This window comes from Aulostomus chinensis, chromosome 21 (genome assembly GCF_037954235.1).
Source record: "Aulostomus chinensis isolate RoL2024-O1b breed Wild chromosome 21, RoL_Achi_v1.0, whole genome shotgun sequence".
In the NCBI taxonomy this organism is placed as follows: Eukaryota; Metazoa; Chordata; class Actinopteri; order Syngnathiformes; family Aulostomidae; genus Aulostomus; species Aulostomus chinensis.
Window position 1 is genome coordinate 354,888 of NC_141340.1, and position 17,672 is coordinate 372,559.

Genomic DNA, 17,672 nt, shown 5'->3' on the forward strand with positions numbered 1-17,672 from the left:
ACACACACACACAAAAATAACTCACTCACGCACATACACTAACACACACACACAAACAATAACTCACTCACCCACATACACTACAGACACACACACACAAACAATAACTCACTCACGCACATACACTAACACACACACACACACACACAAACAATAACTCACTCACCCACATACACTACAGACACACACACACAAAAATAACTCACTCACGCACATACACTAACACACACACACAAACAATAACTCACTCACCCACATACACTACAGACACACACACACAAACAATAACTCACTCACGCACATACACTAACACACACACACACACACACAAACAATAACTCACTCACCCACATACACTAACACACACAAACAATAACTCACTCACCCACATACACTAACACACACACACACAAACAATAACTCACTCACCCACATACACTAACACGCACACACACACAAAATAACTCACTCACCCACATACACTAACACACAAACAATAACTCACTCATGCACATACACTAACACACACACACACAAACATTAACTCACTCACCCACATACACTAACACACACACACACACAAACAATAACTCACTCACCCACATACACTACAGACACACACACACAAACAATAACTCACTCACGCACATACACTAACACACACACACACACACACACAAACAATAACTCACTCACCCACATACACTAACACACACAAACAATAACTCACTCACCCACATACACTAACACACACACACAAACAATAACTCACTCACCCACATACACTAACACACACACACGCACAAGAAATAACTCACTCACGAACATACACTAACACACAAACAATAACTCACTCATGCACATACACTAACACACACACACACAAACATTAACTCACTCACCCACATACACTAACACACACACACACAAACAATAACTCACTCACCCACATACATTACAGACACACACACACACGCAAACAATAACTCACTCATGTACATACACTAACACACACACACACAAACAATAACTCACTCACCCACATACACTAACACACACACACAAACAATAACTCACTCACCCACATACACCAACACACAAACAATAACTCACTCATGCACATACACTAACACACACACACGCAAACAATAACTCACTCACCCACATACACTACAGACACACACACACAAAAATAACTCACTCACGCACATACACTAACACACACACACAAACAATAACTCACTCACCCACATACACTACAGACACACACACACAAACAATAACTCACTCACGCACATACACTAACACACACACACACACACACAAACAATAACTCACTCACCCACATACACTAACACACACAAACAATAACTCACTCACCCACATACACTAACACACACACACAAACAATAACTCACTCACCCACATACACTAACACGCACACACACACAAAATAACTCACTCACCCACATACACTAACACACAAACAATAACTCACTCATGCACATACACTAACACACACACACACAAACATTAACTCACTCACCCACATACACTAACACACACACACACACAAACAATAACTCACTCACCCACATACACTACAGACACACACACACAAACAATAACTCACTCACGCACATACACTAACACACACACACACACACACACAAACAATAACTCACTCACCCACATACACTAACACACACAAACAATAACTCACTCACCCACATACACTAACACACACACACAAACAATAACTCACTCACCCACATACACTAACACGCACACACACACAAAATAACTCACTCACCCACATACACTAACACACAAACAATAACTCACTCATGCACATACACTAACACACACACACACAAACATTAACTCACTCACCCACATACACTAACACACACACACACAAACAATAACTCACTCACCCACATACATTACAGACACACACACACACGCAAACAATAACTCACTCATGTACATACACTAACACACACACACACAAACAATAACTCACTCACCCACATACACTAACACACACACACACAAACAATAACTCACTCACCCACATACACTACAGACACACACACACAAACAATAACTCACTCACCCACATACACTACAGACACACACACACAAACAATAACTCACTCACCCACATACACTAACACACAAACGATAACTCACTCACCCACATACACTAACACACACACACAAACGATAACTCACTCACCCACATACACTAACAAACACACACACAAACGATAACTCACTTACCCACATACACTAACACACACACACACAAACAATAACTCACTCACCCACGTACACTAACACACACACAAACACTAACACACACACATATACTCGCTCACACAAATAATAACTCACTCACACACACACTAGCACACACACACACAAACAATAACACACTCACCCACATACACTAACACACACACACAGTTTCACACATACAATAACACACTCCCTTATACACATATACACTAACACACACATACACTCGCACACACATACACTAACACACACACTTATACTTACACACACAGACTTATACTTACACACACACACATACTTCCACACACGCATTCATACTTACACACACACACTTATACTTACACACACATTCATACTTACACACACACACACTTATACTTACACACACACACATTCATACTTACACACACACACTTATACTTACACACACACACTTATAATTACACACAAACACTTATACCAACACACGCACATTCATACTTACACACACAAACACACTTATTCTTACACACACACACTTATCCTTATACACACATTCATACTTACACACACACACATTTATACTTACACGCACACACTTATACCTACACACGCACATTTCTACTTACACACACATACTTACACACACATTCATACTTACACACACACACACTTCTACACACACACACACTCATACTTACACACTCACACACACTTATACTTACACACACACATTCATACTTACACACACACACTTATACCTACACATGCACATTTCTACTTACACACACTTCTACTTACACACACACACACACTTCCACTTACACAAACACACTTCTACTTACACACACACTTCTACTTACACACACACTTCTACTTACACACACACACTTTTACTTACACACATACACACACACACACTTCTACTTACACACGCACACACTTCTACTTACACACACACACTTCTACTTACACACACACACACTTCTACTTCCACGCACACACACACACTTCTACTCACACACACACCTATACTTCCACACACACACACACACACACACACTTCTACTTACACACACACATTTATACTTACACACACACACACACCTTTTCTTTCACACACACACACACACACTTATACTTACACACACACACACTTATACTTCTACACACACACACACTTATACTTACACACACACACTTATACTTACACACACACACTTATACTTACACACACACACTTATACTCACACACACACCTATACTTACACACACACACACACACACTTCTACTTACACACACACACTTCTACTTACACACACACACACACACACTCACACTTTTACTTACACACATACACACACACACACTTCTACTTACACACGCACACACTTCTACTTACACACACACACTTCTACTTACACACACACACACTTCTACTTCCACGCACACACACACACTTCTACTCACACACACACCTATACTTCCACACACACACACACACACACACACTTCTACTTACACACACACATTTATACTTACACACACACACACACCTTTTCTTTCACACACACACACACACTTATACTTACACACACACACACTTATACTTCTACACACACACACACTTATACTTACACACACACACTTATACTTACACACACACACTTATACTTACACACACACACTTATACTCACACACACACCTATACTTACACACACACACACACACACTTCTACTTACACACACACACTTCTACTTACACACACACACACACACACTCACACTTCTTCTTCCACACACACACACACACACACACACACACTTATACTCACACACACACACCTATACTTCCACACACACACACACACACTTCTACACACACACACACACTTATACTTACACACACACTTATACTTACACACACACACACTTCTTCCACGCACACACTTATACTTACACACACACACACTTCTACTTACACACACACACACACTTACACACACACACTTATACTTACACACACACACTTCTACACACACACACACACACTTATACTTCCACACACTTATACTCACACACACACACACACACTTCTTCCACACACACACACACACTTATACTTACACACACTCACTTATGCTTACACACACACACACTTATACTTACACACACACACACATACACACACTTCTTCTTCCACACACACTCACACACACACACACTTCTACTTCCACACACACACACATACACACACACACACACACTTAAACTTACACACACACACACACCCACACTTCTACTTGCACACACACACACACACACACACACGCACACACACTTCTACTTACACACACACCAGCTCTCTCTCGGGGGTCTTGTCTCCTGGTCCGTCTCGTCGTCCCTCTCACTTGTCCGCGGCATATTGGTCGTCCACCTTGTTTGATAGGTTAGATGTTTGTTGCCTCCCACACTCACCCATGATCATTTGACCTCCATAGCGTGACTCCGTATCCTCAGTCTCCTGAAATCTCACATGTCCTGGCAGACTGTCCCCCTCTAGTGTCACTGAGCAGTACTACAGCTGAGCCCGTGAGGTGAGAGGAGTGAGGACGGGACAACCATCCCTTCCTGACCCAAGCCTCCAGGCCTGATTGAAGGCCTGATCCCTGCATTGGAGAGTCCATTGAATAAATGTTCCACTTCCTCCGTGCTGAATGTGACGGGCACTGAAAACGCCGTCCGTCATGTTGGGACTTTATTGTCATCTTTCCAGTGTCGATAAAGACCTGCACTGATCTCCGAGACGTGTGATGATTGAAACACCAAACAATGGACAGCAAATGAAAGAGATTGCAAATGACTGATGTTGAGAGGTTTCATGAGTCCGGAGCTCCGCCCCTTCCTCCTGTTCTGAAGTATGTCAGTGACGTCACTTCTATCGCAAGATATTTTAGTTTACAGCAAATTCTCATATTGACCCTTTGGTTGAATGGATTTTCTTTTTCTTATTTTTGTTTGAGTGATTGTTTGTTCAGTTTTGTGGACTTGTTTATCACTGATGTCTTCATGACAGTCACTTAATTTGCTCAAAAATACAAGTTAATTTTACAAAAACCACCAGAAAGCTTCTTTATTATTCATGGTCCATCAGGGAATCATTGTCTGCAGTCACCTTAAACGGCACTGAGCCATGTTAGAGCCTGATCCGTATCAGATGTGTTGCCATGACAATGAGGATGACACTCTGGTGCCTCCGGCAGTTCAAAGGTCAAATGTGTGATGTATTTGTGTGTGTAACAGTGGAGACTTTGACCTGCTGATGTTGTGTGGGATCCTCAAACAAACACAGCTACGTTACAAAGGGAGGTCGTCCTCATTGGAAAGGGACAGAGTGTATTAATGAACATCAGTAGAACTCAAAAATTATCGGTCAGGCACCTGGACTCACCTCTCGTACGTGATGATGTTTCTCCTCTCATCCAAGAAGCTTCTTCAGTTCTAACATTCTTGTGGGAGGTGTCAGGTATACATCCACCCAGGGGTGTGGTGGCAAAAACAAGTGGTCGCCAGAACAATCGGCTGGTTAGGTGGAGATGTGAGTCGTTGGCCTCAGTTTCCGGTCGTTACCCTCCCAGCCCTCTTAAGAGGGTCGTTCAGGTCACCTGAGTGAAGGCATGAATGCTGGCTGCACCTCCTGGGGAGGATCTAAGGACGGCATTGTAGGAGGGTGGTAGGTGGTGTCTGAGTCCCCTCCTCTGTTCAAAGATGGACGTTCTAGTTTGACATGAATGGCTTTTTTCACCCCTCTTTCAAACCTTCTGTCCTCACTGGCTAGAACGTGCACCATGTGGTCTTCAAAGCAGTGCCCCTTCTCCTTGAGGTGGAGGTGGACTGCTGAGTCCTGGCCTGTGGTTGTGGCCCTCCTTTGTGGCGCCATGCGTTTGTTCAGTGGTTGTTTTGTCTCGCCTGTACAGGTCAGAGCGCTCCTCGTTACACTGGACTGCAGAAACAACATGACTCCGTTTGTGCCTTGGAACCTTGTCTTTAGGATGGACAAGTTGTTGCCTCAGGGTGTTGCTGGGCTTAAAGTGCACGGGGATCTGATGTGGGATAAAGATCCTTCTGAGTTTCTCTGAAACTCCTGCCACATACAGGACAACAACGCTCCTCTGGGCTTCATCTTTCTTCTCCTCCCTGGGCTTCTTGGCAGTTTTAATGAAAGCCCAGTTTGGAGAGCTGAGTGGATGTGGTTGTGTTCCCTTCTCGTCCCATTTGTTTTGGAAGGGATATTTTGTGCTCTGTGTTTGAGAGTTCAGATCACCCCGAGTTTGTGCTGGAGTGGGTGGTGTGAGTCAAACAGGAGAGACTGATCCGTGTGGGTGGGTTTCCTGTAGACCCCAATGTGAAGTTCCCCATTGATTTCAATGTGCACTGCACAGTCTGGAAAAGCCAGACAGTTGTCTTTGACATCCTCCCTCATGAATGTGATGTTCTTGTCCACCGAGTTCAGGTGTTCAGTGAGAGGCCCAACTTCACCCTCCTGATGGTGACCCAGGTGTCGTCTACGTATCTGAACCAATGTCTCAGCAGGTGGCCTCTGAATGTCTCAGGGCTACACTCTCCATCTCTTCCATGTACAGGTTTGCTACAATGGGGGATACCGGAGATCCCACGGCACAGCTGTGTTTTTTCCTGTAGAAACCATTGTTGTATTGGAAGTAGGTGGTGTTGAGGCAAAGGTCAAGAAGGTCACACACCTGTTCAGGTGAGAGGTTGGTCCTTTCGCTAGAGTTTTCTCTCTCTGGAGTTTTCTCTTGACCGTCTGTACAGCCTCTCCCATGGGGATGCATGTGAACAGAGATGTAACATCCTATAAAACCATGGTTTCTTCAGGGTCTAGACTGATGTGTCTGATTTTGTCTGCAAAATCCATGGAAATTATTATGTGGTGGGGGGTGTTACCAACCAGAGGAGAAAGGATGGAGGCAAGAAACTTAACAACATTGTAGGTTACAGAGTTAATGCTTCTCACAATGGGTCTGAGTGGGGCGCCATCTTTATGGATTTTTGGCAGCCCGTAGATGCATGGAACAGCATCGCCAGGATAGAGGTTGCAGTAGAGAGCTCGGTCCATAGCTTGTTCCTATCCAGCTTCTGGAGGCAGTTGACCACCTTGAAGGTGTTGGTGGGATCTCGTTTAAGGTTACCTGATACTTCCTACCAGAAATTCAGAACTGAAGGAGCTTCTTGGATGAGAGGCAAAATGTCGTCACTAACAAGAGGTGACTCCAGTTGCTTACGTTGATCATTGTTGAGAATTACGATGACCTGGAGGACTGAGAATGTTCACAAAAAACATCAGTAGAAATTCATTTGTAAAAAATGCTAACTTGCAAACACGCTGGTAAACATTTCATCAACGTGTTAATTGTTAGCATAGCTGCTGCTTGAAATTTAAAAAAAACGACTGGTCCTGTATTAAGGTTCCTCTAATGTTCATTTTGAAGATGTGCAATGTCTCTTGTTTTGCTGTTAATTTATGGTCACACACACAGTCCAGAGTTGAGTTGCTGCCAGACGTTCCTCCTTGATTCTTTTTTAATTTTTAATTTCTTTTTCCTTTTGTTCCTTCTGTCAATCAAGTGAAGCTTAGAGTGTGTGTGTGTGTGTGTGTGTGTGTGTGTGTGTGTGTGTGTGTGTTTGCGAGAGAGAGAGTATGTGTGTGTATTTATCTATGTGTGACTGAATGACAGCAGTCTAACAGCTCCAGACATCCATCAAACACAGGTGTACACACATACTCTCTCTCACACACACACACACACACACACACACACACACACGCACACACACACACACGTAGGTGTCTGCACATATTTTAATGAGACGCTGAGAAGGATCCTGTTCCAGATCAAAGTGAGTGAGCTTCAATAGTGCAGAGAGAAGGAAACAAGGACAAGGAGGTAGAGAAGGAAACAAGAAGCCGAGGAAGTTTATATATTTGAAGGTATTTTGCTAAAAGGCTTCTAGTTGTTGTTGCCAGGTCTTTTTGTGTAACTTGCTTATTATATTTTCCCAGTGATAAAAAGTAATTATTCAGTGAAGCAGCAGCAGCAGGAAGCCATCACTCAGGACGTGTCCTCACATGTCTCCCTTTTTTTTGTCTCCAGAGTTTCTTCGAGGGACAGTCGGCTCCGTGGGATTCAGCCAAGAAGGACGAGAACCGCATGAAGAATCGCTATGGCAACATCATTGCATGTATGTGCAAAGACACCGCTTATCGCGGGACCAGATAAGGTGCCACAGTCCTTTGTTAGTCCAGGGAGAGTAAATTTATGGTTACAGCAGCACGAGATGATGTCCACCTGCTCTTTGGTTTCCCACGTTACTCAGGAGGTATTTCAGCAGGCACCAGCCCACAAAGTCCTGTTTCAGTACTTTGTACTTCCTGTGGTCCTCATATGTGTCAGAGTCTGCAGTATAGAGGGTGAAAAGTGGCGGAGCCATAACTGTTCCCTGCGGGCCCCTGTACTGCAGACTGCTGTTAGAAACTCAGTCCAGGTGGTCCAACCCACATACACAGGTGGATGATTTGTTGGAGACATCTGAGTCACTTCCTGCTTCAAGAACACACACACACACACACACACACACACACACACACACACACACACACACACACACACACACACACACACACTCTGTCAATGCCTCTCATGTCCTGATTGGTTAAAATATTAGAGGATTAGAGGAGGTCATATGACCTGATTATAGCAAAATAATTAATGTTCAGTTTAAATGGTAATTGATCAATCAAACACTTAAAATAAGACAATGGCAATATTGAAGGTATTTGTGAAGATAATAGTTGTAGTGAAGGCTCACGTTGTTCTGGAACTCTGTTTGTTCTGTGCCCTCTGAGCCCACACCGTTCCCATTTATTTGTTTATTATTTTGTTGAATGTGAAATATGCCATACTACTGTAGTTCGATGCTGTACAAGGTTCGAGTGTGTTCTAATGCATTTTTGCTGCATTATGGTAGCCCGCATCTGTCTCGCTGGTCTCTTTGGGGCGTGGCCTCGGGCTGTTTTACGCTTGGTCGGGAGTGCACGTGGAGCACGGAAGTTGACTAAAAGAGCTCGTTAGTGGGGAGCAGAGACGGGAGTAAAGTGCCGAAGTTTCCTTTCGCTATCCATCCATCTGGTGCGATCTGTGGCGGCAGTTGTGCGGATGCGGACACTTTCCTTGATGTCCGATAACTATGTTAGTGCGCACGGGGTGCGCTTGGTAGCTAACTGGTAGCTAACTGGTAGTTAGCTTCTTCGACTGCAGTCTAGGAGGACAAATCAATCCATGTAATGGCGGACATCGTCATGGCGGATTAACCATCGGTTCGTCGGGACATCGGCGCCCCCCCCTCCCGCCCGCTTCCGTTAAAATCAGATAGCTCATATTGTATTGTGTATTTTGCTCTGCTTATTTTTTATATATAAATAATTGCCCTTGCAAGTGCAGTCTGTCTCCTTTTCCCAGTTATTCAATTGAGTGTCCACTTTTAAATTGTGAAGTACTTAGAGGTACGCCGGTGGCTATGCACAGTGCCATTTTGGGTTCATTCAAGTTACAGTCCTTGGGTTAATTTAATTGATAAGTAGTTGCCAACACTACAGTAGTGTTAATTATTCTAAATTATATCGTTTTGCATCTGAAGTTGGTGATCAAGTTTCAGATTTTCTTCTTTATGATATACTGAAATAGATGTTAAAACATTTAACACTGAATCACTAATAGACACACACGTGTGTCACATACACACCCACCTGAGGGATTCTCCATGATGGCAGCTTACAACTGCTCAGACCGGGATCGGGAGACGTGGGTCTGGAGCGTTGGTGGGTCCTACATTGAGGCTCACAGGAGGGCGGAGCTAGAAGGGAGAGGAGGCGATTACACATCGTATTACGCTGGAGCTTTGGTGGAGATAAAGACGTCTGATGAAGCGTGTAATATGGCGAAGGAATTGTTTTTATGATTTTATGTGATTATTAGAGTGTAGATTAGCACACACACAAGTATACACACACACCAGTTTTCTTCCATAATTAAGCTGTCATTAATTTATTATTAGATCTGTTATTATTCAGCTGAAGGCAATTAGAGGTGATTATGTTCAGCTTCACCACGACAACAAGCAAACCAATTAATGTGGGTGTGTGTTTGTGTGTGTGAAACAGACGACCACTCTCGTGTGCGTCTGCAGCCTCAGGATGGAGAGAACGGTTCTGACTACATCAACGCCAACTATGTTGACGTGAGTAAAACACACACAAACGTAGAGACACACACACACACTGAACAAATAGTTGCTTTCCTTTAAAGGTCGATCTGAAACATCCCAGCCCACTCTGTTTCCATGACGACAGTCATCATTGTGGATGGAGGTGGTGTTGAGTGTGTAAACAAACACAGCAACGTGTGTGTGTGTGTGTGTGTGTGTGTGTGTGTGTGTGTGTGTGTGTGTGTGTGTGTGTGTGTGTGTGTGTGTGTGTGTGTGTCATCTGGACTCAAAGAAAACATGGCACCAAGTACTCCTGGACATTATTGTTATTTGAAATAGCATCATGATGGTGATTTTAACAATGTATGAATTCATGATTTGTCACGTCTGTTGCCATGACAACCAGCTAACAACTTTTAAAGTGCTTTTTTTTTTAGTTCAAATCAGATGGACTACAGAATGCTACTATGTCCCAGGTGTGCATTACCATCTAAACAGAACATAACCGCACAAATTTATATCAAGAAGGTCAATGCTCAGTTGGCCATGTTGTCATGATGTTTTTGGCCTGGAGTTCATCTGACGATGTGACGGACATTTGACCACGATGACATCATATTAAACAAGATGCTCTCAAACAGCATTTCACTGAACAGATTCATTTATGCTGATGTTATTGACTTTTTCATCACAAAATCAGTTGGTGTGGGCTTAATGACCCCTCTGACCCTTGATTCAGTGAGGGAAACCCTTTTACGAAAGGATCAGAGAATGGATGGTCTCCCAGGACAGTTCAGGTCATCCTGCTGTTTTCCACTCTGATGTGATATCACAGAAACGTCCTCCCTCCTCCTGTCTGAATGGTTGTTCTCATACTAATATGAGCATAAAGGTAAAATATGAGAAAATCCTTTTTAGATACTAACACAGTGTATTTCTCTTTCTTCCTGTTGTCTGGTGCTCAGGGATACCACCGACCCAATCACTACATTGCTACACAAGGTGGGGAACCAATCACACCATCAACATGTTCATTCTTAAAGCAACACTCCAACATTTTAGGTCAATCCATAACACAAAAAGCTGCACTAACCAAGGTAGGAAAGTCTTAGCTAGGCTTAACAAAAAGACTGCATACAAGTGGAAACTGTTAGCTTAGCTTTAAAATTCTCTTTTGCATGCAAAATGTAGAAATGTGTCTTCAAAGACATCATCTGACATCCCAAGAAAACATACAGCATGCTTACTAAAAAAAAAACAACAGATCATTTGACATTAAATGCAACACAAAAGAACATTCTTTGTCACAAGCAAAGGGCAACCTAGTTTAGCGTAGCTGAACACGAGGTTGGAAAGAGGAAAAAGCTTTTAGCTTAGCTTAGCTTAGCTCAGTTCAAAGGCTGGAAGCATGAGAAATTCCTAGTTCAGCTAATGCTAAGCTAACCTCCCACCATATTAAGTTAAAACTGATGAGTTGTGAGTGTGCTCTGCCCCCTGGTGGACAAAAGCACCATCAACCTTTTATCATCAAAACAAAGTTTTGATCTTATCATATTTAATTGATAGGAGTTATTAAATAGAAGTGTGTGTGTGTGTGTGTGTGTGTGTGTGTGTGTGTGTGTGTGTGTGTGTGTGTGTGTGTGTGTTTGAATTCATTGACAGCAATCTGATTTTATGTGTCACTTGTCATGTGATCTTGGTTGTGTGTTTCAGGTCCCATGCAGGAAACGGTGTATGACTTCTGGCGGATGGTTTGGCAGGAAAACACTGCTGCCATCGTCATGGTAACCAACCTGGTAGAGGTGGGACGGGTGAGTCTGGACACACACTCATATCATCATAATGAGATGATTTTGGTCCACCACCACCACCCCACCAACCCCCCCCCCACACACACACACACACACACACACGCGCACACACACACACAAACAGTGATATTTATATCTTGACCATCTGGTTTTTTTGTTCTTGTCTAGTTAAGTTGAGACTCTTTTTCCCAGAGTGCACTTCTCAGGTCTCACTTTACCTGTTGTACGCTTTCAAAATTAGATTCATACAGTTGTTACCATGACAACGATTGATGATGTTGCTCATGTGCTTGACTCATTAGTTGTGTGAGAACTAATGACACTGTCAGCTCAAAGGAACGTACATTGAGAGTGTAGCAAAGATTTATACAAATTGTACAAATATAAAAAACATCTTCTGGACTGAGGTTTCAGGTGTTGTTCCTGGAACCTGCTGGAGCCGCTCTCCCAGTTTGGGGGTAACCATCCTGAGTGCCCCTACTACCACTGGGACCACGTCAGCCTTGACCTTCCACATCTGTTCTAGCTGTTCTTTTAACCCCTGGTGCTTCTGAACCTTCTTGTGTTCCTTCTCCTGATGTTGGCGTGAGCTGGTGTCACCTCATCCATCACCACTGCCCTCCTCTGCTGTTTGTCCACCACTACTGAGTCCAGTTGGTTCACCAGTCGCTGTTGCCAGTCTGTAAGCTGAGGTCCCACAGCACTTTAGCCCTGTTGTTCTCAACCACTTTTGCTGGTATGTCCCACTGGGATCTGGGCACTTGTATTCCATACTGGGTACAGATGTCCCTGTAAACTATCCCCACCACTTGTTTGTGCCTCTCCATGTATGCTTTTGTGGCTAGCATCTTCCACCCTGCTACCAGTGTTGAACTGTCTCAGGAGAATCCTTACACCTTGGGTCTGGTCTGGTGTGGTAGACCTTGGCCTCCATGGCTCTTGTGCTGCCATGATGAGTGCCTCTGTGCTGTCTCTCAGTCCAGTCTGTTCCAGCCATTGGGAGGTCTTCTTGATATCAGCCGCTTCCTCAATCTGGCAGTTGTACCTGCCGTGTAGGGGCTTGTCCATCCATGTCTGCTTCTCTCCCTCCTCACTCTCATCAGGTCTCAGCTGCCTGAGGCATTCACTGAGCAGTCGTCCTAAGGGGCCATCTTCTTGATGTACTCTTGGATTTTTGATGTTTCATCCTGGACGGTGGCTCTGATGCTCATGAGTCCTCGTCCTCCCTCTTTCCGCTTAGTGTACAGCCTCAGGGTGCTGGACTTGGGGTGAAACCCTCCATGCATGGTGAGGAGCTTTCTGGTTTTGAGGTCTGGGGCTTTTATCTCACCCTTTGTCCAGCTTATGATCCCAGCAGGTACCTGATGACCAGCAGCGCAGACATGTTGATGGCTGGACCTTGCTCTTACCATTCAGCTGACTTCTCAGTACTCGTCTTACTCTCTGGAGGTATTTGGTAGTGGTTGACTTCCTTGCTGCCTCCCCGTGGTTTCCATCAGCCTGTGGGATCCCAAGGTACTTGTAGCTGCTCTGGATGTCACCTATATTTCCTCTTGGTAGGTCGACCCCTTCAGTTCTGATTGTCTTGCCTCTTCTTGATGCCATCCGGCCACATTTGTCCAGTCTGAATGACCTCCCTACATCATTGCTGTAGATCCTGGTGGTGTGGACCAGTGAGTCAGTTTCTCGCTCCTTCCTGGTGTACAGTTTGATGTCATCTATGTAGAGCAGGTGGCTGAGAATCGGTATCCATAACCACTTTGTGATGATCTGACTGAGGGGGTTCAGGCCTACTCAGAGCAGCAGTGGTGACAGTGCATGTCCTTGGTTTATATCATGATATTAACTTGGGCTGTTGGCTCTGAGTTGGCCTCTAGGCCATCTTCCACATCCTCATCGAGTTTCTGAAAAAGGCTCTCAGTTTACTGTTGATGTTGTACAGTTCCAGACATTCTAGTATCCGTGTGTGTGGCACTGAGTCGTAGGCTTTCTCGTAATCAATCCAGGCACTGCACAGGTTGGTCTGTCTGCTCTTACAGTCTGGGGCAACTGCTCTGTCAACCAGTAGCTTGTGCTTGGCTCCTCAGGTGTCAGTGCCAATTCTTTTCTGAGCCCCGTTCCTGTATTCACCCATGTGCTTACTTATCTTAGTTGCTATGATACCTTACAGGAGCTTCCATGTTGAGGAGAGGCAGGTTATTGGTCGGTAGTTAGATGGGATGGGTCCCTTCTGGGGGTCCTTCATGATCAGGACTGTCCTACCCTGGGTTCGCCACTCTGGGTGCGACCCATCCCCTAGCAGCTGGTCTAATCTGTGCTGACAATGTATATATATATATATATATATATATATATATATATATATATATATATATATATATATATATATATATATATATATACATATATATACATATATACATATACATATATATACACATATATACGTATATATATGTATATATATATATATACATATATATACGTATATATGTGTATATATATATATACATATATATACACATATATACGTATATATATGTATATATATATATATACATATATATACGTATATATGTGTATATATATATATATATATATATGTATATATATATGATGTGACGCCAGGTGAACCTGTTGGGTTGTGAAAGCGTGAAGGAACAAACATGCGTGTTTATGAGACAGCATGGGGCGACAAAGATGAGATGTAAGGTCGGCAGCAGTGGCGGCAAGACACTCAGATAAAACCTGATTTTCCCTCTGAAATTGAAAGATTTAACCTGACATCACGTACACACCTGCAGGCGAGTTTGCCGTCCCCACTCTCATTACCCAGAGGGCACCAGGGATCTGCTTCTCTCGCCAGGGGAGCCACACAGGGGGATTCTGGGATATATCTGGCTGATTATCTGGCTCTCTCTTTCATACACACACTCTATCACACACACACACACACACACACACACACACACACACACACACACACTGCCTCTTGATCATCTTTTCACCTTGTTGGTTGCCATGGCGGCTGTGTGATTAGTGGTTAGTGTAACATTAGTTAGTTCCTAATGAGGGTGGAGGTGCGGAGCTTCTAATTAGTTTTGAATATCAATTGCTTTTGTTTTGCACTTCTGCTTGGTGTGTGTGTGTGTGTGTGTGTGTGTGCGTGCGCATACAGGTGAAGTGCTGTAAGTACTGGCCTGATGACACGGACATCTATGGTGACATGAAGGTGACGCTGATCGAGACTCAGCTTCTGTCTGAGTATGTGATCCGGACCTTTGCCGTGGAGAAGGTTTGCCGCCACTCTTGCTCAATCAAACGCTGCTACATCAATAAGTCTTTCAAGTTAATCATTAACTACACTTGCAGATTCTCCTTGTCACCATAGTAACTCCCAGTGATCATGTTCAATCATCAATGATCAGTCACTTCCTGTCTATCTCAGAGGGGCGTGGCCGAGATAAGGGAGATCCGTCAGTTTCATTTCACTGGGTGGCCTGACCATGGCGTGCCGCTTCATGCCACCGGTCTGCTAGGCTTCATCCGTCGTGTCAAAGCCAAAACGCCACCCACTGCTGGCCCCACAGTGGTCCACTGCAGGTACGTCAAACTGATCAGATCAATCACTTCCTGTTTGATTAGTAGCTGGGTTTCCATCTCCCTGTTTTTATCTGTCTATTGAAGTATTGCATCTCACAATGTGGATGGATAAGTCAAAGTTACTGGAAAAATCCTATGATTTGCAAATATTGCTGACCTGAGGGGGACTGACTGGTGGAAAGAGGTGGGAGACGGTGGTTATAGTGATGGCGCCCTGCAGCAGCGCTACAGGATACGCGACGACTGGCGAGGAGCGCAAATATCCCGCAGCCTCACTGTGACAGCAACAGGCTGAATGATGTGTTGATGGTGATGGTGCTGCCACGGCAACGACTTTCTTATTCACATTTCTTTTTTTCTCTTTTCTGGGAACCTTCAAAAGTGTGAAGTTCTCATCACATTGAGATTGAAGTCAAACTTTTGTGTGTGTGTGTGTGTGTGTGTGTGTGTGTGTGTGTGTGTGTGTGTGTGTGTGTGTGTGTGTGTGTGTGTGCGTGTGTGTGTGTCAGTGCGGGGGCAGGACGAACAGGTTGCTTCATTGTGATTGACATCATGCTGGATATGGCAGAGAGAGAGGGCGTGGTCGATATCTACAACTGCGTCCGGGAGCTAAGAGCACGAAGGGTTAACATGGTTCAAACGGAGGTACACACAACACACACACACACACACACACACACACACACACACACACACACACTTACCTTGTACCCTTTGTCAAAGTTGGCGGCATCAGATGCCCTGTCAGGGCTGTGATGTCATCAGACTGACTGACAGGACGTGGCAGAAAGGGTGGTTGCGGTGACCTTGTGGGTCAGCCAGCGACTGTCACCGTGCGCGTCCTCCAGCAGCCATGTGATGACATGAATCATTGATGAAACGCTGTTTGAAGAGCTGCACCTGTCAGTCACAGCTTGGCATGGCTGGCGGAGCGAGGGAGCAGGGAGGAAGAGGTCTTCATCCATCTGTCCCCTCTGTCTCCAGGAGCAGTATGTTTTCATCCACGACGCCATCTTGGAGGCGTGTCTCTGTGGGGACACGGCAATTCCAGCCAATCAGCTGCGGTCGGTGTATTACGAGATGAACCGTCTGGACCCTCAGACCAACTCCAGCCAAATCAAAGAGGAGTTCAGGGTGACGTATCAATCAGATATTGGAGTTTTTATTGACACGTTGGTCAATTGACATCTAATGATTAGTAGTAAACATGAGTAACCAATGTCTTAGGGAAGAAGCCAATGAAATCAAAGTCTCTGATAATAAACTAATAAATCTTTAGCCAACAATATTAAATATCACATCTCTAATTATGAGTGTAAAAAAGACTTATTCATGTTAATGAAGACCTATAAATGTTAATCATGCCTATCAGAGAGTCGTCAAATGTAAAATAAATAAGAAAGAAAAATCAAGATTTTTGGGATGATTATTATTGAATTCTCATCCAATCACAGAAGTCAGTAACAGTTACAAATGTTTGTAATATCGAGTGGAAATTAAAAGTAACATCACGTCTTGGTTTACACATTAATTAGTTATTATTCAAGTCCATTGAACAACAGGCCACTCTTCATTCATCCTGGCTACAGAAGCACGGTTATCACAGCAGGAAGGTCCAGGGTCCAAGTCCCATCTGTCCCAGGTCCCCTCCACTTATCTGTTAAGTGTTGTGGGTGGGGGGGTGGAGCCT

The 17,672-nt window shown here is 44.0% G+C and overlaps 1 protein-coding gene and 1 pseudogene across 6 annotated transcripts in view; one reads left to right on the top strand and one right to left on the bottom strand.

Moving 5' to 3' along the window:
• The window catches only part of LOC147241234 (receptor-type tyrosine-protein phosphatase mu-like), a 129,763-nt gene that overhangs the window by 101,344 nt on the left and 10,747 nt on the right, over nucleotides 1-17,672 (top strand). For all 6 annotated transcript variants that reach the window (XM_086191115.1, XM_086191116.1, XM_086191117.1 and 3 more), the window contains 8 exons: nucleotides 8,459-8,546; nucleotides 10,525-10,601; nucleotides 11,534-11,570; nucleotides 12,282-12,379; nucleotides 15,558-15,674; nucleotides 15,828-15,982; nucleotides 16,492-16,627; nucleotides 16,967-17,116. In XM_086191115.1, coding sequence (XP_086047241.1) covers nucleotides 8,459-8,546; nucleotides 10,525-10,601; nucleotides 11,534-11,570; nucleotides 12,282-12,379; nucleotides 15,558-15,674; nucleotides 15,828-15,982; nucleotides 16,492-16,627; nucleotides 16,967-17,116 — 858 coding nt within the window. The remainder of the gene's footprint in view (nucleotides 1-8,458; nucleotides 8,547-10,524; nucleotides 10,602-11,533; nucleotides 11,571-12,281; nucleotides 12,380-15,557; nucleotides 15,675-15,827; nucleotides 15,983-16,491; nucleotides 16,628-16,966; nucleotides 17,117-17,672) is intronic.
• LOC147241235 (uncharacterized) lies at nucleotides 13,039-14,005 on the bottom strand (annotated as a pseudogene).